We start from the raw sequence: 16660 nt of genomic DNA, 5'->3' as shown, positions 1-16660 counted from the left end.
AGAATAAAGCTCTTTAAAGCCAAAATTCTCTAATATTCCATGGAGAAAACTCTCTCAAATGTACTCATGTTTACAAGCCATGAATATAAAGGAAGCCTCAGAAAATTTGGGAATATAAAATTATTTTTTTTTTGCATGAGTAAACTTAAAAAATATCTCCTGTGATTTTTTATTTTTTCTTTAAGAGATAGCACAGGGAAAGACAAATAAAATTCAGCTTTTCTTTGACCACTGCTGATTTATATTTTTATTATGACCGGTTTTATGTCATTATCTTTTGGGGATCTTACCTCCTTCTGCATGTTTCTCATCTTTGACACAGTTTTCATGTAAAGACCCATTTGGATCACAGGAACAGGGCTGGCATGGATCTGGGCTATCTGGCAATACCTATAAAAACAGAGATTACTAAACAAAGTCTTACCTTTAGAGTTTGTACTATAACAAAAATGGGATGGTTGCCTAACTCAGCTCATGCAGTCTAGATGTTACTGTTCCATTTTAGATTTCTGTTAGAAACATGTAAGTAATTTTGATACAATTGGGTTTTCAACTAAAACAAGTGAACAGGTAAATTGATAATAATGGACTCTTGTATCATTGAAAGCAATAATTGTAATCAAGTAGATTTTAAACTGTCACTACCTAAAGTAACATTGGGAAACAGTTCAGTTTTTCTGGTCAACATCCTTCAAACAACTAACTGAATTTAGTTAGTAACTAAACAAAAAGGAAAAGTGAAGAAAAGTGAACAATAGACAATGGAACAATTTCCTTTCATTCTTGAAAAGGTTATCTCAGACAAAAATGTCTAATACAAAACTGGGGATATAAACTAGAATCCTGCATAAACTACGTATATCTATATACTCTACATATATTTTACAAACATAGAGATATAATCCCTGCTAGCTGGATGGTAACCTGATTCAGATGAAAAATTCAAGTAAGTTCCCTGTTGCTGAAGAGATCATCACTCCTTTTCTACAAGCTCTAAGGCTAAAAAAAACAGTGTATCAGGAAGAATGTAATTATTGTGATTTGCTGATGCTTTCTGTGTTTGAGGAGTGAAAAGCAATCAGACTAAAGGCCATGATTTACTCAACTGAAACTATACAGACAAGTATCAGGAATTTAAGCACATACTAATAGTGTAGCTATTTAAAGCACAGGCACAGCCCATATTGTCAGTACAACTTAATGTAATGTGCATCTTCTGACAGCTTCATTTTAGATGAAAATACAACCCTATATGCTGAAATAAAAAAAAATAAATATATATATATACATTGCACTAAAAATGAAAGGCATTCATGAGACACTATAGAATTTCAGCGGTTATTTATTACATTTAACAAATAAAATTTATAGACCCTCTTTCTCCAATATCAAATATCACAATATTTCTTTGATCATTGATAATACATCTTGGAATTCATTACTGAGGGAAAACTTCTGTTTACAAGACCACATCCTCCTTTTCAACTATTTCAACTGAAATATTAGCTGGAGGCCCTGACCTCAAGTACATTCCTTCATATCAACACAATTCAGTTTCATATTTCTGTGAACATTAACTTTACAGATTTCCAGCTGTGAATAGGAACTACTTCACTGTCAGAATTAGAAGTTAACCTAATGGCAGTCCAAACTATGTCATCTCTTTTTAATAACTTAACTCTCCAAGCTGATGTGATGGCTTGAACACAAAGAATTACAGTGAAGTGACAACAGAACGTGCATTTACCCCTTTAGGTCTGAAGTAACCGTCAACACAGGTTTCACAGTTTATGCCATCAGTGTGCCTTGTACAATTAACACACACTCCACCCCCAATGTATTCTCCATGAACATTCAAACTCTGATTTTTGTCTGCCACATTCTGATCATAGTAACATTCCTCAGTCTTCCCATGACAGTTGCATGCTAAAAGAGAAAGAACTGTATTAGCAAAGATTTTATGGCTGTTACTAATATATTAAAAACAGTCTTTCACAGAATCAACATTTTGTCATTTGTAGCATGTACAATAGAACAGGTAACACATTCAAACATTAATTCCCTACTTCAGCTACAAAAAGTCTAGTAACAAATGCAGCCTGGAGTTCTGTAGATTGATTTTTTTTCCTGATATTTTGTCTCAGATAGTATGGAAGTGGACACGTATAGTCTAAATATTTTTATTTTTTTTTTCTTCTCTGTTTTATTTTCTTCTGAGTAAATTGATAGTCCAGAAACCTTTTGGTAGCACACACATATGGTTTATGAAACAGGAAATTTAAAACACAAGAGGAATCGTAAGAAAAATAGCAGAATTGTGCATTAAATTAAAATAATTTCCTTGAAAGCTAAAAGATATCCTAAAAGCATTTGTTTTTCACATACGCATATAAGAACTGGGTCAGAACAAAAGAGATTCCCAGTCTTAAAACTATTTGAGAAGTTCAGACCTGAGCTCTTAGACTCTAGAGCCACATGTTAAACTTATAATCTGTTGCTGTGAAAATTCAATTTTCAATTTCCATATAAAGAGAAATTCAAAGCTCATCAGCATTGTAGGGAGTCATTCACCTGACACTTGAACCAGGTCCTGTGGAACTATTTGCACCATGAAAGTACAACAATTCACTAAGGGTTTAACAGGGCATAATAAATGTCCCTTAAAAATTAAACATGAAAATAAATAGACTCTGGTTTGATTCCAGAGTGCATTCCAGTGCAGACAGTCTCCACAGAAACAAAGACCTCTGCAAACAGACTTTTCAGGACACAAATATGTACTTATTACTTTTAATATGGGGATATCTTTTTTGTTTTTAATTAATTTTTAACCACTCCTGGTAAGAATATAGCTGCAGAAAAGAATAAACACTTACATCTAATGAAGCCCTTATGTTTGAAAATATACGTGATACATGTTTGAAAATATAAGTGAAAATATAAGTGATATAAGTGAACTACCTTTGGAAGTAAGGTGTTAACATTCAATTATAGCTATCCTTACTACAGTAAATCTGAAAAAGAAATTCCCACCCTGTGGGGATGGTGATATTTCAAGATATGTTTTCATTGCATGCTGGAAAACTGGATACATCTGGTTTTTATGTTTTTTGTTTGTTTTTGTTTTTATTTGTTTGTTTGTTTGTTTTTCACTAAGAATATAAGAAACTCAAATCCCATTTTGATCATGTAAAATATTTTTTTTCATTTAGGCTGCACATTAAACTATGTAAAAGTGCCCGGTTACACATAAAAAATCATGTTGTTAAAGTTTAATATAATGAACAAAAATGTAAAAAAATATATACTTATATCAGAATTCAGTCCTATTATTTTATCAAAACAAAAGCAACATAAATATAACCATTAAAAAAGGAAGTCAAAACAAACTTTTTTAAGCATACTACACCAAAAGCAGCATGTTACACTGAAATATTCTGAGTTCAATAAAAGTACAATTCTACACGTAAGTTTTCTATTGACTTTTTTGAGTCAGCCAGCCTAAATAAGAAAACAAGAACTGATTCATAAGCAAATGTGGTAAAAAAAAAAAAAAAAAAAAAAAATTTGCAAAATCATTTAGGACTCAATTTCAGTTTTCTCCAGCAGCTACAGTAATCTTGTTCTGTCCTGCTTTCAACTTACGTTCACATTCATGCTTAACCAGGAAAGTCCCAGCATGCCAAGGTTTCTGATTGAAACCCGGACAACACCGATCACATGTCTCTCCACACGTGTTGTGCTCACACTGGCAGATGGATTTCTAATTTAAAAGAAAAACAAATATTTACAAAACGTGATGATTTGAAGACTCTGCCCGTGTACATAATCTGCATTCCAATTCAAATTATGAAAACATTAGCATTAAGAATGACTATACTCTGTAATTCCTTTGTTTACTCATTTTTACTCATTTTACTCATTTACTAATATATTAAAAACAGTCCTTTATCCTTGTATCCTTTATCTACCTATCGAGAGGCAGAAGTGTGTGTTTAACCTTAATAGTTCCATTTTAAGAAAGCAGCCATGGCGCAAAAGAATTCGGCTACAGAATCCTGGGAGAATCCAAGAACATAAGAGAATCTATTTCCAACCGACTGAAGCAGGGAGTAGGGAAGAATGAAAGTTCACCAACACAGCAAATAAGCCAAAGTGCTAGTAGCTCTCAGATACAGCTTCACATTACAGGAAAACTGACCCGATAGCTAGCTTATGCTAGAAGGGGTGAGCCAATTGCTGCCCTTCCCTGAGATGCAGCAATCTGCAGCTGCAGGGTGAAATCAATTCTGTTGGCTGATCCCATAAAAATAGTCATCTTTTCTTTTACCTTTATTTTTTTACTGGAGGAGTCAACTCATCTTGTAACCTTCTAACTGCACAACTAAATTGTAGTTGTAGGGCAGCAGGAGTTGTTTTTAAACTAACAGGATATGAGAGCAGGACCACCACCCTTTCAGTGGCACTTGGGTTCCTCAGAAGATTGCCTTAGTCCCAGCATGAAAATATTGCTGTAGGCACATATAAACTCTCTGAGCCACAGAAGAAGCACGGGAAAGAAAGAAACCGTGGGTTGGGGAAATTAAGAACACAAATTGCCTTCCCAGTAGTCTTTCACTAGAGGGGATTCTCTGTGGTCCTTGTGAGCCCACTCAAGGTCAATGCAGCCAGCTAACCTAGAGAGATTTCTATGGCTTACCACACAAAACATGGATTTTGCAAAACAAGGTGAAGTTAAGGAGTGCTTCAGAACAGCAAGGCAGTAAATTCATGCAAGTTTATTCTCTTCACTGGTAGAGGAAAAATTAATTGTGATAACAATTAAAGTCACAATGTTTTACAAGCCAAAGCCCCCCTGTTTTAGTATGGCTCAGTCTAAACAGTATTCCTGGAGAGCTAAACCAAATACCCCAAATCTCTTAAGGCTTCAGTTGTTTCACTTATTATATTTTTCATACTGATTAGACAATAAATATTTGTCACCTGCAAAACAAAACACCGCACTTGTCCAAATGTGTTTGTATCTAGTAGCCAAACTACATGAACTGAAGTCTACCTTCATCTAATAGCATTTATTTTCTGAGGTAGGCCCAGTTCTAACACATGGTAATGAAACAATGCTGATGTTTGATAACTAAGACTATCTGAAACAACAGTACATCACTTGCTATGTAAATCATCACAGAAAAGGATTGGAAGGATTAAAGCAAGGAATTTGTAAAATTTTTACAAGGATCCACAGAAATTGCTTAGAACTGTAAATGTATTCTTTGTAAGATTTCTTTCATTTTTTTAAATCAGTTCCTATGCAATTGCTTAATGTCATCAATCAAAAAATATTTTTTTTTTGTTCTATAATACAAAGCTTCTACTTGAGTGACTAGCATAAGAAGAGATCCCACAGTATGGCACATCAGTAATAATTGTAGATTACAAATTCTGTATTAGAGATGATGTGTGCATTCATATGTATAGATTTGTACCATCAATAACAAATTATATTTCTGTATTTCAATTATATTGGCTATGAGTTTATTAATGGTGTAAAAAGAAAGCTACTTGTTTGGAATAAATTATAAATGGTTCATGATTTTCTAGACTAGCTTGATTGATCACTCAATTAATATTTCACGCATAGTAAATGCACCATTCTAGAGCCATCATTTGTTTGCAAGTATTGATTAAATACTTGATGGCTATTTAGGAAACACCTTTATTAATACCAAAAAAAGAATAATAAAAACTGACTCTTAGTGCTCACCTACACAGCTACATAACATTACCCAAATTTCTGTTTTTTCCTAGGAAACTTTGAATATGGTCTGAATTATCTGAAACCTATTTTTTTCATTTCAGAGAAAGCCTCTCCTGACATTGCATGAATGCTTATTCTTGTTGCCAGCACTATTACATCCTAGTACTGCTGTTCTTGTAGGTGAAAGAGAGACAGAAATTATCAGAACTCTGAGGAATATCAAGAATTTTTTTCATGTTCTACCTCGTGAATAAGGCACGTTAAAGAAAAAAGAAAAAAGAAAAAAAAAAAGAAAGAAAGAAAGAAAAGAAAAATACATACATTGGTCACTGGATCAAGTGGACAAGCCTTTGCATGGCCTGAACATATGCACATGCCACCAACCGAGATATCTTTTATAGAATAGTAATACTGTAAGACAAAACAGAAATTGATTTGCTAAGTGGATTATAAAATGCAGGTGCCAATGTACAGAATTCATTTCTGTTGACAAAACTGTCGGGTCCTCTTCTATTTCTTTTTTGATCTATCACAAATATAGCATAGAGTGTAACCCAAGCTATGTCTTGATCAACAGATTCAAGCTTAGTGAATGAAATAAATTGGCACAGTTCCATTTGTTTGAAGTCACAAGAGCCATGTCAATTTATACACAGCACACACCAAATATAAGCAGAGAAAAAGGCTATATGCACGCTGGATAATGAAAAGTCAAATGCCGTAGAATTATCTCCCTTCAGAAGACATGAAAAGGAGGAGGCATGACGATGGTGAGAAGAGAAAGACGAGAATAAAAGCTCAGACAAGAACACCTTTGTTTACCTTAGCTGAGTAATATTTGAGAATTCTCTGTAAAAAGAACTGTTTTTCATTGCTGGCCTTCTGAATGACTAACAATGATTTTTCTTTACTAAAATTTAAATAACATTTGACCTATTGCTCTTACAGATGACTATTTCTAATTTTCTTTGGTGGGGATTAATACCTCTAACCAGGAAGGAGAACAGAAAGGCATTTATAATCATATATTATCACATCTTTGTAAAGTGAATCTTGTATGCCAACTTGTCCACTTTCATCTGTTTTGGTGATGGTCCAGTAACGTCTTAACAATTTGCTAGTCAAAACAAACATATGCCATTTTCAAATTTTGCTTTCCTCCGTTCAGCCACTTTTTCAGATCATTAACAAATATATCAAACAAAGCAGAAACTCACATAACTCATGATTCACATTTAACTATATAGAAAAGATATCATTTATGGCTACCTTTTGTTTCCTATTTTTTGGAATAGTGGCTTGTCTACTGTATTCTATAGGAAAAGCCAGGAAAGGATGGCAAGTTTCAATTGATCCTTGTTCCTTTGAAAATGTCTCTAAAAGGCTTCATGTTCTAAAAGACTTGCCATAAAGAAGCTATTTTTCTTTCTTGGTTTGAGAAATCTATGGATCATTCTGCACTAGCTTTTAATGAGTATATGGTGATGTTTAATATGTGAACTGGAATCTTAAATATTCCATTTTTGTGATTCTGCTCACTTAGAATCAGATTATTAAACGTGTACTCTCACATAAACATTGATTTCCATGATTAGTGAGGTGTGCAATAACTGCTCTCAACTGGAAGCATTTCTAGGTTTACAGTACAAAACAGAATGCCAAATTCCAAACTTTCAGAAATAGCCAGTACCCTATGTATTTGGAGGAAGGAATGAAAACTAGAAAAGTGGAACAGAAGAAGCAAATTATCTTCTTTACAGCTATCCACTGTTGATAAATTAAATATCTTAAATATGTTAAATATGTTGATAAATAATTAAAGCTGAGAATAGCAGTAATCCTCCTGTATATGAGGACTTACTGTAGTGACATTCAATTCCCCAAAAGAAAAATAAGATTAACAGACAAAAAAAAAGTGAGCAGAAAGGAAAAATGTGGAAAGGTATGCATCCTGTACAACAGCTTTTAAGAATGCCTCAGAGCATTCTTAAATGAGAAGAAAACAACAACAAAAACAAACAAACAAACAAAAACAATAACATGCAGCTTTTGAGCAGCAGGAAGACAGACGTATGGCATAGGAAGAAAGTATGGATTGTGGAAAAACAGAGGTCAGGATTGTGCATGCATAAGTAAAAGTGAAGAAGATGGGTACAGTGTAAGTTTGAGTGCTGCATCTAATCTTTTAAGCTAAAATAGGATCTAAAATTTTACTGTTATCAACAGCCATATAACATTGCAAAAAGTGTTGTATTCAGGCACTACTGCGACTAATAGTACCATTACTAGAAATAACACTCAAAGAAAGTGTTCAAGGAATGTTAAAGGCAGCAAAGGATTGAACAGCAGAGGAGGCAAGAGGACATTATCTAAGAGAAGTCATTTGCCAATTACCCATATCAGAATAGTTATACTAAAAGGAGCTTATGTTAATAAACATGTTCTTTATGTTAATAACACCATTAAGTAGAAAATGTAAAACTGTGACTTCTGCTATAGAGAAGATAACAAAATGTTGTGAAGAGAAGGGAATCTGCTACTTATGACCACAACTTTGACAGATGACAAACAGCTACTCATCATCTTCCAAGATTTCCTATGCCAAGCATAGTTAAGTACAGCATTTCTAAGTGAACTACACATGCATTTCTACACATGCATTTCTACTATCTTGCCAGAACTTACCCTCCTTGTAACAATGGGATCAATTTCATTGGGATCTTTGTGTGCAAACATCATTAAATCAGCATTTAGTGTCCGTATCCTCTGAAATCTCAGGCGAATAAAACGAGCAGAAGTGAACTCCAGCAAAGCACGTGAAGGATCATCAGCACTAGGCCGTCCATTGATTAGAGAAGTATGAATCTGAAGACAGAATTATTAAAGCAATACGGAATTAGATTACAGTGATGCTGACATGATTATGTCAACAGATATCAATAAAGCCACTGTGTGAATGCATTTGAAAATGTAAAATACCTTCATCCTTTCTAATGCAGATCTCCCTACAAAAAGTTTTCCAACTACCCACTGATCCCTTTTGAGCAAAGGAAAGTCATCAACTACAGAAAAGAAAGTTAAAAAAAACAACAACAAAAAAAAAACTTCACAAAACAACAAAGCCCTACTATAGTGTCCATGCTGCTGGCAAATCATTCCTCCTCTTCTAGCCTGAAATAAATATTTTCAGGTATTGAGCAACTGAAGGGCTCAAACATTTGGAGTTAAAGGAATGGATATTTGGAATGGGACTCAGAATTCAACAGGGATCAGTTTGCACATCTTAGAGAAGTTGTTATCAAAAGACTAGAACTAGGTGTTTTCTAAAGACAGGGTAACTTTTGAAATATTGAAAACAACAACAGCTGTATGAGATAAAATAATCATTTATTAGCATCTCCCCTTTCCCATTTACAGTTTGTCATTTCCTTTGAATCTTGTTCTCAGGAAATTGAAGTAATTTTCTGGGTTGCAACAGTTGTCACCTAGTCCCTAAGAAAAGCCTCTATCATCTCTGAAAATTCTGTTCAATATTTGTTTTTCCAAAGATCCTACCAATCTCTGCTTACACCATGGTTTCAGTAAAGATTGTCCCCCCTTTCTTTGCCTGTCCTATTGTAAACATTAGAAATTTGGATAAGTGTGCCCTGTGACTCTGGTCACAGCACCCAGGGCAAGGCAACAAAATCAGGCAATCTTCTTCCCCTCCAGCCAAGATGAACCCTTTCTAACTGACCATGGAATAACACACACTACCTGTTAATCAACAAAATAAAACAGATGGGCTGCTACAGAAACATTCTTGGAAAAGGTCTATGAGAAGAAAAATGTCAGGTATAGCAAATATTGTTAATGAGCACCTAGGGGGAGGGAAGAAAGAAACCTTTAATTTTCCTGTATTTTGAAGTGTTAAATTTTAATTGGGGCATTTTTATTATAGGCCAGCACACTGAAAGATGTTCTGATGTTGAGCCAAATATGCAGAACATTAGAATGAATAAGAGAATTTTTTATTATTTGTGATGGATATGTTGTGCACCTCACCTCAGTGCTCCGAGTGAAAGGTCAGGCTACCCAGCCATTTTCTATCATTGAACATGATCACATTGCCACTGTTTTAAGCAAACAGCTGCATTCAGAATGCCAGCTGGTACTCACTCAGCAGTGGCTACCTCACACTGAGGAGAGAAACAGCAAATCTACTGCTCCCTGCAAAGCAGTAGCTCTTCCTTTCCTGTATTTTTTTTTTGCAGGACTGGATAGAAGGCTTATTGAACAGCTGTGGTCTTGCACTGGCTATGTGATACTATTAACTCACTTATTTTCACTACCAACAGGGTAACACTAAACCTCATCACTTTCAGCATCCTGTTCCATTGTATCCACAGGTACACAAAATCATTCTGAGCCACGTTGCCAGGAGCGACTATCAGTCACATCCTGCCTGAATATGAATCAGCACCTCTAGGCTTTTGCCAGATTATCTCCAGGAAGAAGTGATATTGCTGCCTCCTCCTGAGATCCTAACAGCACTCTCACTTCAAGCTCTGACTCGATTTCGCTCCTGACTACAAGTAATTAAATTAAAGGAGACAAACAGAATAAAACACTATCAAAAAGACAGGGTACAAACAAATATTATACTAAAACCCTAACATGAATTAAGGAGGAGCTCCTGAATGAGAAACGTCTGGCTACAAGTTGGACAAAAGCACATGGTGAGCAAGACAGCCAACTGCTCAGGTCACCAGTGAAGAGAGAGAGGTAAACGTGTGGAAAGTAAACCTCAAAAGAAGCATGGAGATTGTGGCAAGAGGGCCAGTGGAAATTATTAGATCTTTCCTAAAGAACCAGAATTTAGTATGAACAGATGCCTAAAACTTCTCTGCATAACATTAATCTGTGGGCAGGGAAATCTTCCCCTCTCTCCCATTTTTTTTTTCTATATCATCACTCCCTTCCTTAAACAGGATCCAACAAATTTCTTTCTTACGGTTTGTTTGATACAAATCTGGGCTATGGTGTAAAACAGTAGAATACTAAAGACTGGACTTTGATATTTCTAGCCTAGAAATATCTAGAAATATCTTCTATTATATATCTTCTAAGAGAAAGAAGAGGTATACCCAAAGTAGTGCTGAAATATTCCGTTTCTCACCCTGTAATGGCAACAGCACCATGGCTTTAAGCAGCATGGCAGTCTGCCTATCTTGTCAAAATAGAGAGAAAATTTGTGTTGGGGTGAGGGAGAAATATGCAAGTAAAAACCCATGTAATGTTCTAAGTACCAAGAGAGAATTAAGAATATGAATCACAGACACAGCTTGACCCCAAATGACACAGTTGACAAATAGCAGTCACATATTTTGATTTATATTTTTAAAAGAGAGAGAGAACTAATTTAGTCTTAAGGCACTGTTGGGGAAAAAATCTTGGAGTAATAGTTTTACAGAATTAAAATATTTACTTATTGGGAAAAAAAAAAAAGAAAAAAAAAAAAAAGAAGAAGCTTATTTTTCAAAATAGAATCACAGAATCACAGAACTGTAGGGGTTGGAAGGGACCTCGAAAGATCATCGGGTCCAACCCCTCTGCCAAAGCAGGTTCCTCAAAGCAGGCTGCGCAGGTAGGTGTCCAGACAGGCCTTGAATAACTCCAGAGAAGGAGACTCCACAACCTCCCTAGGCAGCCTGTTCCAATGCTCCGTCACCCTCACCGTGAAGAAGTTCTTTCGTATGTCAGTGTGGAACTTCCTGTGCTCTAACTTGCAGCCATTGCCCCTTGTCCTATCCCCACAAACCTCTGAGAAGGGGTTGGCTACATCCTTCTGTCCCCCATCCCTCAGATATTTATATACATTGAAGAGATCCCCTCTCAGTCTTCTCTTCTCCAGGCTGAACAGACCCAGGTCTCTCAGCCTTTCTTCATAGGGAAGATGCTCCAGGCCCCGTATCATCTTTGTGGCCCTCCGCTGGACTCTTTCCAGGAGATCCCTGTGTTTCTTGTACCTGGACAAGAAACAGACACCCCCTTTTTACAAGGTGCCATGGATCAATCTATTTGGCATGGTGAAACTAACAAAGAAAAAAACCTTTCATTTATATTGTCTTTCAAGCTTGTGCTTAAATGTTTCACAATTTCATCTTAAAACAACAAATAATTTGTCATAATTTCTGAAACGCAGCTATGTCCTGCATGAAATGTGGCACATGTTCAAAAGTATACACCAAAATAACACTGAGATTAGGAAATTAAAACTGGATAGTTTTACCAAAATTAATCCAAAGGGAAATGTTTACACAGGCAAAATTAATTACTGTCTCTCCTACTCTCAACATCTGTGATGAAATCACTAATTTCTCCCTAGAAACACTTAGAATCAACTAAGAGTGTCCAGCTAAGTTGTTCCTACTCCCTGAAAAGAGAGGCAGGAAGAAACCAAGAGTATTTTGGAAACATCTGTCATTAATCAGAAACGGTCTAAATTTTAAATAACTTTTTTATTTTTTTAAGGGTATGACTGTTTCACCATGAGACATCACTTAGTTTTTCAAGAGCTTACTTTCTCTCCTTACCTCCCAGAACAATCCTGCACCTATTTGTAAGATGCTGTTTGCACAATAGCAAGTTTGCAGTCAAGAAAATGACATGTCCCTTATTCTCAAAATGTTTTTGAATTAGATCTGAAAAATATTCCAGTGAACAAAGTCCTCGATAACTGTCTATCGTTATGTCATTCAGGCTCATCATAATATAGCTCTGAGTCCTGAAGAGACTAGTCTCATTTTCATACAGGCAACTACGGCAGAGATGTCCTGCCCTAAATGTACATGTACTGCACACAGGAATTCTACAGCCAGAGTCTACCAGGAAAGTATTAATACTTTAATCTACCCACTGGGCTGCTAATTTGGCTAATCCAAGTCCCCATGGAGGAACAATCTAAAATTTTGCTCAGATTTTATGAACAGCTTTTATTTACTAATTCCAACATCGAGGTAATAACTGCTTTGAATTCTAAATAAAAGCAACATAGATCTCAACCCAAGAAATTTCTTCCCCAACCAGGAAATCTTCCAAGATTAAATTCCAACAAATTGGACCTTTGGGAAAATTGCACATTCCCTTCCAAAACATCTAAAAGTTACCATAACAAAAGCCATACTCTCATTTTGTAAAATCATTTTGAACAGCACCTGATTTATCAACTAGTCAACAGCCAGAACTAAAGCATGTTGTCCAGGACCAGGTCTCCACAAGTCTCTCTGGGCAACTTGTACCAGTGCTTAGTCACCCTCACAGTAAAGAAGTGTTTCCCGATATTCAGATGGGATCTCCTGTGTTTTAGATTGTGTCCATTCTTGCTGGACACCACTGAAAGGAGTGTGGCATCATCCTCTTTGCACCCTCCCTTCAGGTATTTATACACACTGATAAGATACCCCCTGAACTTTCTCTTCTCTAAGCTGAAGTGTCCCAGCTCTCTCAGCCTTTATACATAGGTGCTCCAGAACCTTCATCATCTTTATAACCCTTCATTCTCTCTAGGATGTCCATATCTCTCTTGCAAATGGGAGCCCAGAACCAGAGCCAGTGATTCAGGTGTGGACTTACCAGGGCTGAGTAGAGGGGAGGGCCACCCCCCTTGACCTGCTGGTAACACTTTGCCTAATGCAGCCTAGGACATGTTGCTGGCTCATGCTCAACTTGGTGTCCACCAGGACTCCCAGATCCCTTTCCAGTATGGAAAACAGCTGGGGTTCCTCCTGAGATGCAGGACCTTGTTGAAATTCATGAAATTCCTATGAACCCATTTATCCAGCTTGATGAGGTTGTCCCCACATGCCAGCACAATACTGACATATCAGCCACTCCCCCCCCCCAGTTTTACGTCATTTGCAACCTTGCTGAGAGTACACTCTGTCATATCACCCAAATCATTAATGAAAATGTTAAACAGGATCAGACTCAAAATGATATCTTTTTAATATATAAAAAACATGTCAAAGTTATTTTAGTTACCAAGTTATCTATCTTCTGGATTTGGTTTGCAACTAATTTTTCTAACAGTTATTGAAGAAAATGTATACCCCAGTTAAATGGAAAACCAGAATAGCCATTTTATAACACCAAAGATTACCTAATTCAATTTCCTGTCTCCAAACAATGCTAGTAGAAACCTGTTAGGAAGCAATATAAGAAAGAGGGCATTTAAAGAGTGATTTTTCTGCTACACCATCTTCACTTCCTTTGACTGAACTGTCTAAATGCTTCTTATATTACACACCAAATCTGAGTCATAGAATTTAATCTCAACAGATTGTATTTTTCTCTGGTATTAGTCTACTCCCTTTTTCCACCATTATATTTTTCACCACTACAGACACTTGTCACTATAGGAGGAAATTTATTTCTTTATAAACAGAAGAACCTCCCTTTTAAACCTGGAACACAGATCATGAGTCATTTCTGTGAGAGTGTTCTATTTTTATATTTGATGAAATCATGAATAGTTAATTTATTTTCATTTTTAAGCTTCAGTATGATAAGTTTTTCAGATAACTGTTGAGAATGACTATAAGTTCTCTACTCTGAGGAGAGTTTAGTCCAACATTAACCCATCAGCATTCATGTACAATTATTTTTTTTCTTACACTACCTTTATTTTATCAACACTACATTTCATATTTTTCTTTTAGTATCATACAACAAATTATCTTAAATTTTGCATTACCAGCAAATACTGCTATTATAGTTTTCTGATTTTCCAAATTGCCCATGAGTATGTTGAACAGCACAGACACTGCTATAGATATTCAAAATACTTCAGTGAATTAAAATCTATGTACTGTGTCAGAACCAAAAGGCCTATCTAGCACAGTAGCCTGTGTCATACAATAGCCAAAACTACTGGACCGTATTAAGGATAGAACAAAGGCAAACATACCTAACACTTTCCCATGGACTGCCTGAGCCATATATAATTTCCACACATTTGGTAAGCCTCAAGAAATTTCCATGAATTCTGTCTCAACTTAAATTCAGTTCATTTTTCAGAAGCTATGTCCATTGTATAATAAGGATTTTCTCTAATTTACTTGTAGGGGGAAAAAAACAACATCTTTTGCTTGTTTTAAACCTGTCTCCTACTGACTTCACTTAATTCCTAGTTCTTCAGTTGTAACAAACAAGTATATCTTTCTACGAGCTCTATTCTTTATCAGATTTGTTTATTAGTAATTAGCTTGGCACTAGCATCAAGCTTCCAGATCTGTAGTTTCCTTGGATTCCTAAGCAAGGTTACTAAAAAAAAATACATCCTGTTTAATATGACACCACAAGCTCTTCAGCTGTTGAGCATGATTATAATTGATAAATTAAACAGTTACTGTTGTAATTCACTTATTTTAGCCCTGTGTTTCTTTCACTATCCAATTTATCAAATATTTCTGCACTTCCTCAGTTTACAATTTAGTTTGCGAGTTCTACAATTCCTCTCCTGTAAATAATGTTTCCAATACTGAAACTCTCCTGACAGTTTCTGTAGCAAAAACTGATTCAAATAATTAATTTAGCGTTTCTGCAATGACCTTATCTTCCTTGAATGCTCTTTGATCATCTTTCAGCCCACCAGTCCTGTGACAGACTTCTTAAATCTGATGTCTTTGAAAAAAGGTTTATTTCAACTTCATATTCAGTCACTCAAAACATTTTTTTTTTCCATCTTTACTGTAGTTTAACATTTCATTTGCTGGAGCTTATTTTCCTATGTATTATCCTTGATTGGAAGAAAATACATAACTTTCATTCAGAGATGATGCTAGTTTACTTTTAATACCCTTTATCTTTCCATAGTTTATGGTTTAAACATACTGTAGGATTTTTTGAACCATTCTGAAATGTAGCATGTATATGTTCTGAGTGTGCATCAAGCAAACTAGGCTGCCTGGAAATTTTTTTAGCTGTTTGACCATCTTTTCTATTTTTAAATTGTACTTTTGCAGATTTTCTTCCCATGAAACGTGACATTTTAAGAATTTTCTGATTATTTTTACATAATAATTGTACAGCAGTTATCCTTGTAACTGGGATCTTCGCATTGTTGTGCAGTAAATCATAGATTCCTTTACTATCCACACCAGGAGAGGTCAGGTGTTTAAGAATCACTATTTCACTTTTGATCCTGACAACTACACAGTCTGCCAAAAGGTTTCAGAAGACTTGTATTACAACTTCAGCCTTCCTTTGGTAAGACCCACTCAATTCCACACTTCAGTTCTGGAAGTTGCTGATATGGTGTCCCAATTTAGGTACTGAATTTTATTTAAAAGAGATCTCATACACTATTTTATTTCTGCTGACTTTCTAATTTTATTCTATATTATTCTTTAATCCATAGAGCCCATCTTCTACAAGCCAATTGGTCATTTATGAGCAACTTGTTTCTGGCATGCCCGTTGTGTTGGTATCTTCAATTAAAAGCAGATATTGTGATACACTAGTCTATACTTAACTATGCTCCCAAATTATCTGTCTACTTAGCCTTTAACATGATGCTGAGAATACTTCAGAGAATCTCATTTTTACAATCTCTGACTTACTCTTTCCTTCTCAGCACTAGCAGCAATGCCTCTTTCTAACACCCTTCGAAGTGGTATTAATTAGCACAGCCAACAGTTCTCAGCTGCTGGGCATGGACACTTTTGCAGATCATGGTGCTACACTGATGCATCTAGTCCTAGCTTCTGTAACAAAGATGTATGAGAGAAATTGAAGTATGTTCCAAACAGATGACTGTTGGACCATTTAACCATGTGACTAGAATTCTTATCTCAAAGTAAAATAATCACAGTCCTCTCAGTCTCTATTTGTAGGACAAATGCTCCAAACTCTTAATCTTCTTCC

At 35.6% G+C, this 16660-nt stretch overlaps 1 protein-coding gene across 2 annotated transcripts in view; it reads right to left on the bottom strand.

Moving 5' to 3' along the window:
* Nucleotides 1-16660, bottom strand: part of LAMA2 (laminin subunit alpha 2) — a 388723-nt gene that overhangs the window by 234497 nt on the left and 137566 nt on the right. For both annotated transcript variants that reach the window (XM_084284185.1, XM_084284186.1), the window contains exons 5-9: nt 8441-8620; nt 6077-6166; nt 3646-3763; nt 1748-1926; nt 291-390 (exon numbers count right to left, since the gene is read on the bottom strand). In XM_084284185.1, the coding sequence (XP_084140311.1) occupies nt 291-390; nt 1748-1926; nt 3646-3763; nt 6077-6166; nt 8441-8620 (667 nt within the window). The remainder of the gene's footprint in view (nt 1-290; nt 391-1747; nt 1927-3645; nt 3764-6076; nt 6167-8440; nt 8621-16660) is intronic.

This window comes from Netta rufina (genome assembly GCF_964035555.1).
Source record: "Netta rufina genome assembly, chromosome: 3".
Taxonomy (NCBI): Eukaryota; Metazoa; Chordata; class Aves; order Anseriformes; family Anatidae; genus Netta; species Netta rufina.
This window is presented reverse-complemented; position numbering and strand designations above follow the sequence as displayed.